Source organism: Neofelis nebulosa, chromosome 3 (genome assembly GCF_028018385.1).
Source record: "Neofelis nebulosa isolate mNeoNeb1 chromosome 3, mNeoNeb1.pri, whole genome shotgun sequence".
NCBI classification, from domain to species: domain Eukaryota; kingdom Metazoa; phylum Chordata; class Mammalia; order Carnivora; family Felidae; genus Neofelis; species Neofelis nebulosa.
Genome location: NC_080784.1, coordinates 106,855,392 through 106,867,818, shown reverse-complemented (window position 1 = coordinate 106,867,818; position 12,427 = coordinate 106,855,392). Strand labels below are relative to the sequence as shown.

The following is a 12,427-nucleotide window of genomic DNA, read 5'->3' as shown; positions in this document are numbered from 1 at the left end:
GTGAGGTTCAGTGTGTCTTTTAAAAACAATGTTCTGTCATAAGGCATATGTATGTTCCAGACATGTATCTAGAGTTAGGTATATTATTAAAAATAATAATAATGGTCTGGATTCTGAATTTTGATCACTTAAATACTTAAAATGAGTCAGAATTCAATTGTAGAAATTGTTAAGGACAAAATGTTTATGAAAAATACTATATCAATAGCAGATTTCCAGAAATTTTGTTGTATTAGAACTTCCCAGCTTTCCAAGTGCCTGAGTGGCTCAGTCGGTTAGGCATCCAACTTTGGCTCAGGTCATGATCTCATGGTCTGTGAATTTGAGCGCCACTTTGGGCTCTGTGCTGACAGCTCAGAGCCTGGAGGTTGCTTCAGATTCTGTCTCCCTCTCTTTCTGCTCTTCCCCTGCTCACATTCTCTCTTTTTCAAAAAAATAAAGTAGAAATATTAAAAAAGTAGAACTTCCCAGTTTTCAAATGAATGAATGAATGAATAAAAGAACTTTCCAGATTTCATGTACAGATTATTTAAGTAATAGTCTTTATTAATGCTTTTTTTTTCTTGTGCCTCTGAATATGGGACTACTTTATTCAGTTGCCTTACTGATTCAAACAAGAATATAAATAACATGAAGACATACCATGTTGTGTCCTGATCTCACACAATTGTGTCAGTAATGATGAGAAATAGGCTTTGCATAAGTGGGATGTGAATCATCCTTTAGTGTCTCTAATATCCAAACCAGTACAGAGGCAGAAATCTAGGTTTGCAATCTTTTCACAGGGCTATGTTATAAAAACTCTAGATTAGCTACATAAAGAGTACCTTCCAAATCACATCCATACATATACATACACAATCACAGTATAATTTGAAATCAGATTTATTGATGTAAAATTCATATTTAATAAAATCTACCTATTTTAATGTACAGATTGATGAATTTTGACTTATGCGTACATTGTATACACGACCACAATCAACATATAGAACACTTCCATTAATCCAAAAAGTTTCCTCGTGGTTCTTTGCAGTCAGTCCTTTTCGCCTCACTCCTGGTCCACTAGCAACCAATGACCTACTTTCATTTAGCATAGTGCTTTTGAGATTCCTCCCTGTTGTTACATCTATCAGTAATTAGCTCTTTTTTTAATCATTATTATTCCACTTTATGGATATAACACAATTTGTTCATCCTTTCATTAATTGATAGGCATAGGGTTGTTTCCATTTGTGGCTACAACAGACATTTGTGTACAGATCTTTGTATGGACATGTTTCATTTCTCATGGGTAAACACCTTAAAATGGGGTTGGTGGGTCATATAGTAATTATATACTAAGATATATAAGAAGCTTTCCAAAGTAGCTGTAATATTTTAATTTCTACCAAAAAGGTATAGCAATTCTAGAGGTTCCACATCTTTGCCAACACTTCATATTAGTCTTTTTAAACTGTTGTTCTAGTGAGCGTGTAGTGGTATTTCATTTGTGATTTTAATTGGAATTTCCTTAATGACTAATTATGTTAAGCAATAATTCCATTTGTTTATTGGTCATTCACATATGTTTTTTTGATGAAGTATCTGTTCCAAACTTTTACCCAATTTTTATTGGTATTATCATCTTTTTTGCTGAGTTGAATTATATATTGTGATACAAGTCCTTTATTATGTTTTACATATGTAGTCCAGTCCTATGTTTTACAAATACCTTTGTCCAATCCATGGTTTCTCTTTTAATTTTCTTAAGTGTTTTAGAAAAAAAGTTTTTAGTTTTGATGTGTCCAAAATTATCATTATTCTTCTTTTAGCATTCACCTTAAGAAATATTTGCCTAAAGGGGTGCCTGGGTGGCTCAGTCGGTTGAGCTTCCGACTTCACCTCAGGTCATGATCTCACAGTCTGTGAGTTTGAGCCCCACATCGGGCTCTGTGATGCCGGCTCAGAGCCTGGAGCCTGCTTCCGATTCTGTGTCCCTCTCTCGCTCTGCTCCTCCCACACTCATGCTCTGTCTCTCTGTCTCTCAAGAATAAATAAAACATTAAAAAAAAAATCTTTGCCTAAATAAAGGTTACAAAGATTTTCTGTGTTTTGTTTTTTTAATGTTTATTTATTTTTAAGAGAGCGTGAGCGAGGGAAGGGCAGAGAGAGAGGGAGACACAGAACCTGAAGCAGCCTCCAGACTCTGAGCTGTCAGCACAGGGCCTGATGCAGGGCTCGAACTCATGAACCGTGAGATCATGACCTGACCTGAATCCGGATGCTTAACCAACTGAACCACCCTGTGTTTTCCCTATGTGTCTTTCCTGTTTACTTTGAGAATTTTTATAGTTTTACCCTCTTAAGTTTAGGTCTAGGATTGACTTCAAGTTAATTTTTTTATACAGTGTAAGTAAGTGTCAATATTCATATTTCCCATATAGATATCCAATTTTTCCAGATTAATTCATTTAAAACACTGTTCTTTCCCATCAAATTTACTTGGCACCTATTTTTTAAAATCAACTGATTGTAGATGTGTTGGTCTATTTCTGACCTTTATTTTGTTTGAAGCCCTGCATAGGGCTCCACAATGACCATGTAGAGCCTGCTTGGGATTCTCTCTCTCTCCCTCTCTCTGCCCCTCCCATGCTCTCTCTCTCTCAAAATAAATTAACTTTAAAAAAAATAAAAAGTAAAAACATTTTGGTGAACTAAAACATAAGTTTAGTATGTTAACTAATTGGAATTAAAATAAAAACAAAAAATATACTAAAAATAATAAATAAAATATAAATTTAATGTGCTACTATTATTTTGATTACAATTATGCCATGCAAATCCACATTTATAGGTACAGTTACTTTAATACAGAGCTCATACCGAAATAAGAAAGTGCTCTGGAAGAAAATTAAATGGATTATAGCCAGAAAATGCTAAAATTAGTCACTCCATAGCACACCAAAACCCTTTCTTTTCTATTAGTCTGCAATTGTATGGTACAAGTACTATGTAAGTTCATAAATATGGATGAAACCTGACTTGTCATTTCTAAACCCTACACAGGAAAAGAACTGACTTGAAATTTATAAAACTCTTTCCTTCCAGAGGAATAAGGTAGGCTTATTAATTTCTATTAATAGGAGACCTTCTGCTGACAATTTTTCTATTAGGAATCTGGCAAACTCACAAATATGACAGATGGACTCAGAATTTAGAAGTATGCCAAAAGACTTTATGCAAAATGACTTAGTCAAAAAATATACCAGTTTCTCTGGTTATAGATTAAGATCCAAAAATATATTCATGTTTTTGGTCATTATGTCTTAGAAATTGCTTGCAAAATACTTTTTTGTGCTTTGTATTTTGAATTTTTTTTAGGTTTGATTCTCATAAAGGCTTCTGGTGTCAGTTATTGGAAGAAGGTAAAACAAAATGCCTTGGAAAAAGCAAAGGAAGAAAATACCCTCCAATGGATCCTGATGTAAGTACAGAGCTTATAAATACAAACTAAATAAGCAAACAATAAGTAATACGTATTTTCTTATGAAAGTAGTTATAATAAAAATGTAGCCCCTCCAAAAACCAAAAGTGGTATTTGTATTTCAATGTATCCAGGTTGCTTGTTTTGATTTTTCCAGTGATATATTACCTGCCATGCAAGAATAAAGGAAAACAACAGAAGTTTCTATTTTGAAGTAGAATAAAGAAGGCAACATCTCATGACAAAAAGTATGATACATTCACAAAAATTTTAGCACTAAAAATGTTACCTGAAACCAAGACAGGAAATACATCAACTGGAAATTGAAAGTAGGACCAAAAGATTTCTATTTTTTTCCCACTAAGTTACTCTATAGTAGTAAGTGTGGCCTGCATAATATTTCTTTGGTGGTTTTCTTTGGTTGATTTTAAAATTTACCTTTGGAGTACTATGAGAAAAATCCTTACACATTAATAGGAACTAAAGGGCAATTTCTATGATATTTCAAGAATCTAATATAAAATATATCATTTTCATTTATGTCAAAGCTATGTATTATATTTATTAAAACTAAAATGCTTAAAAGACACTGTAGAACATCTTTCGTAGCATTTTATTTTACTCCTATCATACACAGACATACTGAGACATACTATTAGATTTTGTGGTAAAGAAAGAGAAGAAAAGCCAAACTTTTAGGATATCAATACTTCTATACCTCTCAACAAGGTTTCTGTGTAATAAATTCTGGACTGTTTTTAACTCAGACACTTCTAACACCAAATGTGTAGAGTTTCATAGCAAGCAATGATGCAAATTTATGCAATACAAATAGGTATCCTACAATTTAACTCAATTGTGATACTAATTACCCCAAATTAGTGTAGACACCACAGGTAAACGGCTACTACCATAAGACTGCCCTCCCTTCAGGCTCCAATAGCAAGTAATGGGTTTCCAGGTTACTGACTTGTGTCCAAAGTGGCCACAAATCAAAGGCTGTCATGACCCCTTCCTCAGGTTTTATAATTTGCCATAACCATTCACAGAACCCAGGAAAACACTTTTACTTTCTATTCTTATAAAGGATATAAATGAATAGCCAGATGAAAAAGTGCATAGAACAAGGTCCAGAAGGGTCGTAAGCACAGGAGCTTCTCTCTGTGGAGTTTGGGGTGTGCCACTCTCCCAGCACATGGGTGCCTTTACCAATCCTGACATTCTCAAGTCCTTCATTGAAGGTTTTTATGGAGTTTCCATTTATGGAGGCACAATTGATTAAATCACTGGCCATTAGTAATTAACTCGATCCACAGTCCCTTTTCCTTATTTGGAGATCAGAGGGGAGTGCTGAGTTCCAACCCTCTAAGCATGTGTTTGGTTCCTCTAGGAACCATCCCCCCGCCTGAAGTCACCTCATTAGCATAAACTTAGGTATGGTTGAAAAGGGCTTATTATGAATAACAAAAGACACTCCTCTCACCCCTATTACTCAGGAAATTGCAAGGGTTTTAGGAGCTCTGTGCCAGGAACCAGAGATGGAAACCCAACACATATATTTCTTATATCACAGTATCATGTATATACTAGGTTTATTTGAAGGAGTAGAAGTGGTTGATTTTACGCAAATAGTGACCAGAGGAAAGGGAAGAGTAAGAAGCCTTCACAGAGATCACGGAAGCACAAATGTGTAGAACGGATGAGAGCAGGCAGTACCGTCACCACACTGCTTCTCTTCCTATTACAGAAAAATGTCAGTACCCAACTGTCACCAAAACATCATAGAAGACATTTAATCCAGGTAAATTAAGAAAGCTGTTGGCCTCCTTCTACTTGTACTTGGTTTGTGAAAATACAGTATAGAAAAAGAATAAAAACTGACATTCTAAATTAATACCACTAAAATCTATTCTCTCTCCAAATCAAAAGTATGTAATAGACTCTTTAATAATAGGCAAATAAAATACCTGATCTTGAATGTATTATATGATTCCTTCTTTTTATTATGGTTTTATATTATATAAGTATATATTATAATCTCCTCATGAGTTTGCATGAAATAGTCAGATTATATTGAGATATATTAACATATCTCTTATCTGTGATTTTACCATCTAAAAAATTCCCCCTTATGAATGAGTGTCAGATAACAACGTATGTGCAATAAGTCTTGTGTACGACAAAGTTCTGTTCTGGTAACTTTTGGCCTGAATATATTAGATTCCAAAATAGAACATATTGTATTTTGCAGATCTCATAACATTTATCTTGCCATAATGAGGGAGCAGAGCAACAAGAGGAAAGAGTTACTTGATTAAGGTGACAGGATTATGGGGACACACATACACACATAATAGGGCACAGGACTAGGGTTATCTACATAGGCAGCACTGACAGAGGCAGCCAGGGTTAAAAATGATGCTCCAAAGGCCAATAAGTTGAAGTGAGTTTGAGATAATCCTCAGTATCAGACATTCAATCCAAACTCCAAAGGGATGGAGAGTAGAAGTGGATCCTAGGAGATTCAGTTCCAGAGTTAGTTAAGATGTTGGACAATCACTTACTCTGTGGAAAGTTTAGGGAGCAGGCTGGCAGGAACTGGGTAGCCCCAGGCTGCTGTTGTTCCAAGCAGGACTTCAGTCATAAAGAGAAATAGCACAAAGTGAGCCATTAAGAGAGAACATAATGGGGAAGTTCAGAAACTCAAACTCTGCACAAAGACCTAGGGTTCATCCCTAGATTCCAGGTCTGGCTGGCAGCAAAGGAGGCACAGAATGATCAGGTTCCCAGAGGTAGATATCTGGGAAATATAATTTATCTTTACCTTTTTCGTTTTTTTTTTTTTCTTTTTCATTAATTTATTTATTTTGACAAAAAGAGAGCATGAGTGGGGGAGGGGCAGAAAGAGAGAAAGAGAGAGAGAGAGAGAGGGAAAGAGAGAATCCCAAGCAGGCTCCACACTGTCAGTGCAGGCTCCATGCAAGGGGCTTGATCTCATGGACCATGAGATCATGACTTGAGCCAAGACCAAGAGTCAGACGCTTAACCAACTGAGCCACTCAAGAGCCTCTAGCTCTACCTTTTTCTTTTGCCTGAATATGCCAGCTGGGCCTGTTGGTGGTTTTAGAGCCAATGACTGAGGAAAAACAAGAGCAGAAATGAGACAGAGTGACACTTAAATCACACAGTGGTTTGGATTCTCCTTTGATCACAGTAATGGTTAGAATATAGCACAAATATTCTATTTAATTCCAATGAGCATGATTCCCATAAAAATTATGCTTACTTTGAAATTACCAATACAAAATGAGGCTTTTTTTCTATAACATTTAAAATGGAGTACCAGATATGACATTTTAAAAGATAGCACAAGGAATTAAATAAAAACTTTTTAAAGGTTCAGCTCAATCAAAAATCTCAGAATAGTACAAAGCCAGGAGGTACAGATACAGCTGCAGAAATCCTCCCTTTTACAACATTCCTAACAACAGGGGCGCCTGGGTGGCTCAGTCTGACTTCAGCTCAGGTCATGATCTCACAGTCTGTGGGTTTGAGCCCATCATCAGGTTCTGTGCTGACAGCTCTGAGCCTGGAGCCTGCTTCGGATTCTGTGTCTCTCTCCCTGCCCCTCCCCCCACTCATGCTCTGTCTCTCTCTCCCTCAAAACTAAACACTAAAAAAATTAAAATTAAAAAACATTCCTAACAACAGTAATCCAACCTATTTATGAACCCCGTGAAATGCCATATATAGCACAGCCCTTTCCATTTTTGGCAGTTTCAATTACTAAAATATTTTTTCTTTGTTGAAGCAAAATCTGTCCCCCACTAAGTCAGGATAGTTTGCAAGGCATTCTTTTCCTTCCTTGGGTGAAATCATTCAAATATAGGTTAGAGGTTTACCTGGTTTACCTACAGCATTTTTTTTTTTGACAGAGAGAGAGAGAGAACAGGAGAGGGGCAGAGGAAGAAGGACTGAGGGAGAGAGAGATCTTAAGAAGCCTCTCCTCCCTAGCACAGAGTCTGACATGGGGTTTGATCTCATGACCCATGATGGTGAGATCATAACCTGAGCTGAAATTAAGAGTTGGTCACTTAACTGACTGAGCTACCCAGGTTCTCCTACCTACTGCATTTTTAAGCTTACTTTTAAGCTTTATATGCCTTAAAACATCTTTTAAGACAGTATTATGGGAGTGCCTGGGTAGCTCAGTTGGTTAGGTGACCAACTCTTGATTTTGGCTAAAGTCATGATCTCATGGTTCATGAGTTCAAGCCCTGTGACAGGCTCTGTGCTAACAGCACATAGCCTGCTTGGGATTCTTTCCCTCTTTCTCTCTGTCCCTCCCCCACTCTTGCTCTTTCTTTCTCTCTCAAGATAAATAAACATTAAAAAAAAAAAAAAAAAGGATTGTGTACCTTCCAAATCTAAATGCAAATTAATGATGACAAAGGAGTATTTTATATTATGGATGTACCAAACTAACATTCTCCAAAGCTAGGATGATTTTAATAGAGCATAATATTAAACCCAATCAATTGTTACAGCTATTTTTCAAGCAACACGATTGAGTTAACATTTAATTCTGCACAAAGAAATCACATGCTTAATACAAAAGCTCTTTCCCTCGTAAAAACAGTGGATGTATGGGGCATGCTCTCTCTCTCTTAAAAATGAATAAACGTTAAAAAAAAAAAGTGTATGTATGTAGAGTGTCTATTTTGAGGAAGAGAGTCACTGTGTTCATATTGTGCTAAATAAATAGCCCACATTCTTAATATAAATTTCAACCCGGGTATGGTATACTTGATGCAGATTTAAACATCATCAAAATATATGAAGTATGCTTTAATCAACAAAGTGAAATGTACTTTTATGTCCCACCAGAGCAGAGCATTTCTATCAAGCTACTACAGAGATCACAACGTGGAACTCTCAAAGCTACTGCACAGACTGGGGCAGCCTCTGCCATCCTGGCTCAGACAGGAGCTGCAGAAAGTGAGATAGCACTGAGAAAACTCCTTGAGAATCCATCTTCTATGTGACATTCACCTTTCCCAAAGCTTCCAGAAGCTACCAAAAGGCTGTTTAAAAATATACCTCTTCAAATGAGAAAAAAGAACAAAGTTCCTTCCATGTGCTGGCATGTGGATGATTAGGGGGGGAAAAAAAAGAAAAGACAAAATATCTGTTATGAGCCTTGAGGCCTATGGCCTTTCTCTTAATCCATATCTGAGCCTGTGGGATTATTGTAGACTACTGTGCACACATGTGGAAGTCAACTGCAACCGATATAAGTATCAAACACAAATGCAGAATTGTCCATTTCATAGTAATATTTACTGTTTTATATATCAACTAAGATTGTGTCTCTGTAGGTCTTTAGAACACTGTTTGCCTGTATGATGTTTTCTTATTCTTTGATTCTATAAAGTGTCCTACAAAACGAGAAGCAAAAGAAACATCACAATGTAGCATAAAATGCCAAAGGCATAATACCCATGAAAAATGCTTGCCAAGATATAAATCCACTGAATATTTAGAAAGAATTGTAAATGACCATTTGTGCTAGATCAGAGAGTGGAAAGGTTATGTATGAGGTTTATGTGCATTAAAATAAAAAGGTAAGTGCTATAGCAAAACAAAAGTGATTTTTCATACACATACTCTAGTGCATTTATGTAAAAATTAATGACTCCTCTGTCATAATGTAATTGTTACACTGAGATAAATTGTAAAGCCATTGAGAGGTGTATGGAAACACACTGAGTATACCAAAACAGTAAATAATAATGCAAAGTGTACTCACTGAATCCTCTAAAAGGGAGAAATTATAGGGGTCTCAAGATATATTATTGACAGTTTAAATCCTCTTTTTGTGAACTACAAATCTACTCCAATAGTCCTCACTGGTTCTACAGAAATACTTGCACATAATGTGAGGGATGTGTCATCTACAGAAACATATTGACTTTTAAAAGTGAATAACTTTTTTTAAAATTTTCCCCAGAACAAAATCTATTAAAGGAAAACTAAGCACAGTGTCTCTAGATGATATGTTATTTATTTACTTTTAAATTATAGAAAAACTACATTTTTCCAGAGAGTTTAAAATGAAATTGTGATGTAGAGATTTGTAACAAAAAAAAAACCCCACTGACATATGATTTATAATCTGATATTTCCCAGGATACTTTCAATATAAGGCAGAAAAAATAAGCAGGGCTAAGTCCCATTTTTTAAAGAATATTTGGTGTATTCTCTTGTGGAGGACAATAAAACATAGTTAAATTTATGGATTATCTACTAAATTAAATAGAGGAGGTACAACGATGAGGTAGACACGATTCCTAAAATATATTTACGCTTAAGTTTTAAATGATCATATGACTAATCTTAAAAAAAAAAATCATACTTATTGACCTCTGCTTATATTTACTTAATTTTTAAATTCACTATACACATAAAAAAAATCAAGTAGTACATAAATTCCCTGCTATGATTATATAAGCTTTTAAAAATATTATGAAAAGTATGGTCAGAAGAAAAAAAAAAGATACCCAAGGAAAAGCTACAACCCAAATATTTTCCTTGTCGTTACAATGTGTAAAACTAAACTCTATCAATTATTTGCTAATTAAAAACAAATTTTGAGATCCTTCCACTTACTACAAATTTGTTAAATTACATTATAATTATTAATTAAATATTTTTTAAAAGTTTTATGTACCCAAATGATACACTCATTTTTTAACAAACAAGCTAATAGCCAAAAGAAATGGAGAAAGAACAAGTTTTTAAGGCCCCTACAGTAAAAGAAAATCAGAGTCATTTGGACAAATACGGTAAACTCAGTCTCCATGCTTACTGCTGCCTTTCTTAAAGCAGCACTTGCCCAGCATGGTAGGGAAATGAGTGTAGTCTTTCAACTCCACTAATTTAAGAAAATTGGCTTGAGAGGGGCATGTGTGGTGAGAACAGGCGCCAGCAGTTACATATGGTATCGTGCTTTTATTTTGACAACATTTCTACTTGATAAAAACAGAAAAAGAAAAACTGATACATTTATGTTTTAATGATGAGATGTGCATTTAAATTTCTAAACAAAGCTGCTAATGGCATGATTTTGTCTAGGTAAACTGAGTTAGCTCTACAGCCCACCCTTTAAGATAAATGTTAAAAAAAGCCCTACTGGATGCTTGTATAATGAAAGAAAAAGGAAGAGGTCATACCAAAATTGACTCATTCACAGTACAGGTATTATGCTGTCCATAAAAGCAAACTTTTGAAAGAATTCTTGACCACTCAATGTATCTTGGAGGCAACATCAAATTCTAGAGGACATACATACTTTCTACATTATATACTCTGGCTGATTATTACACTATTCTAAAAGTAACAAATACATACGAGAAAAGAATGAGAGCTAATGTGATTTAAAACTAGCTTTGTATAGAATTCCTTTTTCATTGCTTAAAATTGGAACTTCCTTAGGAAGAAATGAAATGGTTATTTTAATGTTTATAGCTATGATATTCTTGTCATTCACATTGAATGAAAATTACTGGAAACATTTTTTCTCTGAGTTTTTTAAAATAAAAAACCTGGATATAATTCTGATAGTAGCATGGTACCTCATATATACAACAATAAACTGTGATAAGAAAATGAGGAGCTTGGGCCTGATGATTTTAGGTAATAAGTACATATTTGATTGTTTGTGTTTGCCTGGGACAGAGTGGGAAGTGGTTATAAAACACAGGTGCCACCAATATAACTCAAAATGGAAAGATGCATAAGAAACCTCCAATTAGGAAATAAGTAAGTTTATTTTTAATAATATAACCTCCCACAGATCCTTCTAATCAATATTAGTGATTTTTTTTTAGTTCTAATAGAAATAAAGCAACTCCTAGGGACACCCATGGGATCCTAGAGTAAGGGAATAAGAGAAACACACATGAGAACCTGAATGATTGCAACATTTTTTACTCCCAGCACTCTGGTCTGCTTCCGACAAATGGGCTCCTTTCTTTAGAGCTTTAAAAGGTGATAGCTAGTCTCTCTTTTATTAAAAATCTGTCAAAACAAACAATGTCTGGTAAAAAAGAAAGAGAAAGGAAGGGAGGAAGGAAGGAAGGAAGGAAGGAAGGAAGGAAGGAAGGAAGGAAGGAAGGAAGGAAGAAGGAAGGAAGGAAGGAAGGAAGAAGGATAGGAAGGAAGGAAGGAAGAAGGATAGGAAGGAAGGAAGGAAGAAGGAAAGAAGGAGAAGGAAGGAAGGAAGGAAAGGAGGGAGGGAGAAAGTGGAGGGAGTTAACCACATTTTCCACAAACATTTTGTTCTCTATTCCAGCCCTTTCTTTTCTAGATATCAGATTTTCTCATGTTGTAACTCACCCTATCACCCCCATCTACATACACCAATTGATTTCTGCATAGGTTTGTCTCCCACACACATAGTTCTCCAGTCTGGAATACATCTGACCTCCCTATTTTCTGTCTATATGTGTCATCCTATGTTCCATCTACTCCAGGCCCAACTAGTGACTGGTTAATAAACCAACCCCATCAACATTAGTGGCTTATAATGAATTATAACTTTATGCTTTCCAGAAATATCAGTACTATAATTTCTAAGACATATGTTTTAACCTGAAGTCTCTAACTAATGGGGAAGCACTGAACTGCTCAAATATTTTGGTACGAAGGTATTTCTCCAATTTCAAATTACACTCTATAGCTGACTTCTATTTTGCGCAAGTGGCTCTGCTTAGTTACCACCCACAACATAGCTGCTGCCTTCTACCTGCCTACCACACCCCGAGCACACACACCGATCCCCAAATAGTTGGCAGTCATGGAAAGAACAATGACTACTTGTGGTGGATAATCCTTAAGAAATTATTTGTATTGGCTAGAAATGTTTACCTTCTCTTCACTTACTTTACCTAAGAGAAGACT

General features: G+C 35.4%; 1 protein-coding gene and 1 long non-coding RNA gene across 4 annotated transcripts in view; one reads left to right on the top strand and one right to left on the bottom strand.

Moving 5' to 3' along the window:
- LOC131507156 (bifunctional heparan sulfate N-deacetylase/N-sulfotransferase 3) overlaps positions 1-11,137 on the top strand; it is a 185,266-nt gene extending 174,129 nt beyond the window's left edge. For both annotated transcript variants that reach the window (XM_058721523.1, XM_058721522.1), the window contains 2 exons: positions 3,364-3,466; positions 8,354-11,137. In XM_058721523.1, coding sequence (XP_058577506.1) covers positions 3,364-3,466; positions 8,354-8,473 — 223 coding nt within the window. In that variant the 3' untranslated portion in view covers positions 8,474-11,137. The remainder of the gene's footprint in view (positions 1-3,363; positions 3,467-8,353) is intronic.
- The window catches only part of LOC131507158 (uncharacterized), a 237,990-nt gene that overhangs the window by 207,115 nt on the left and 18,448 nt on the right, over positions 1-12,427 (bottom strand). The window lies entirely within an intron of this gene.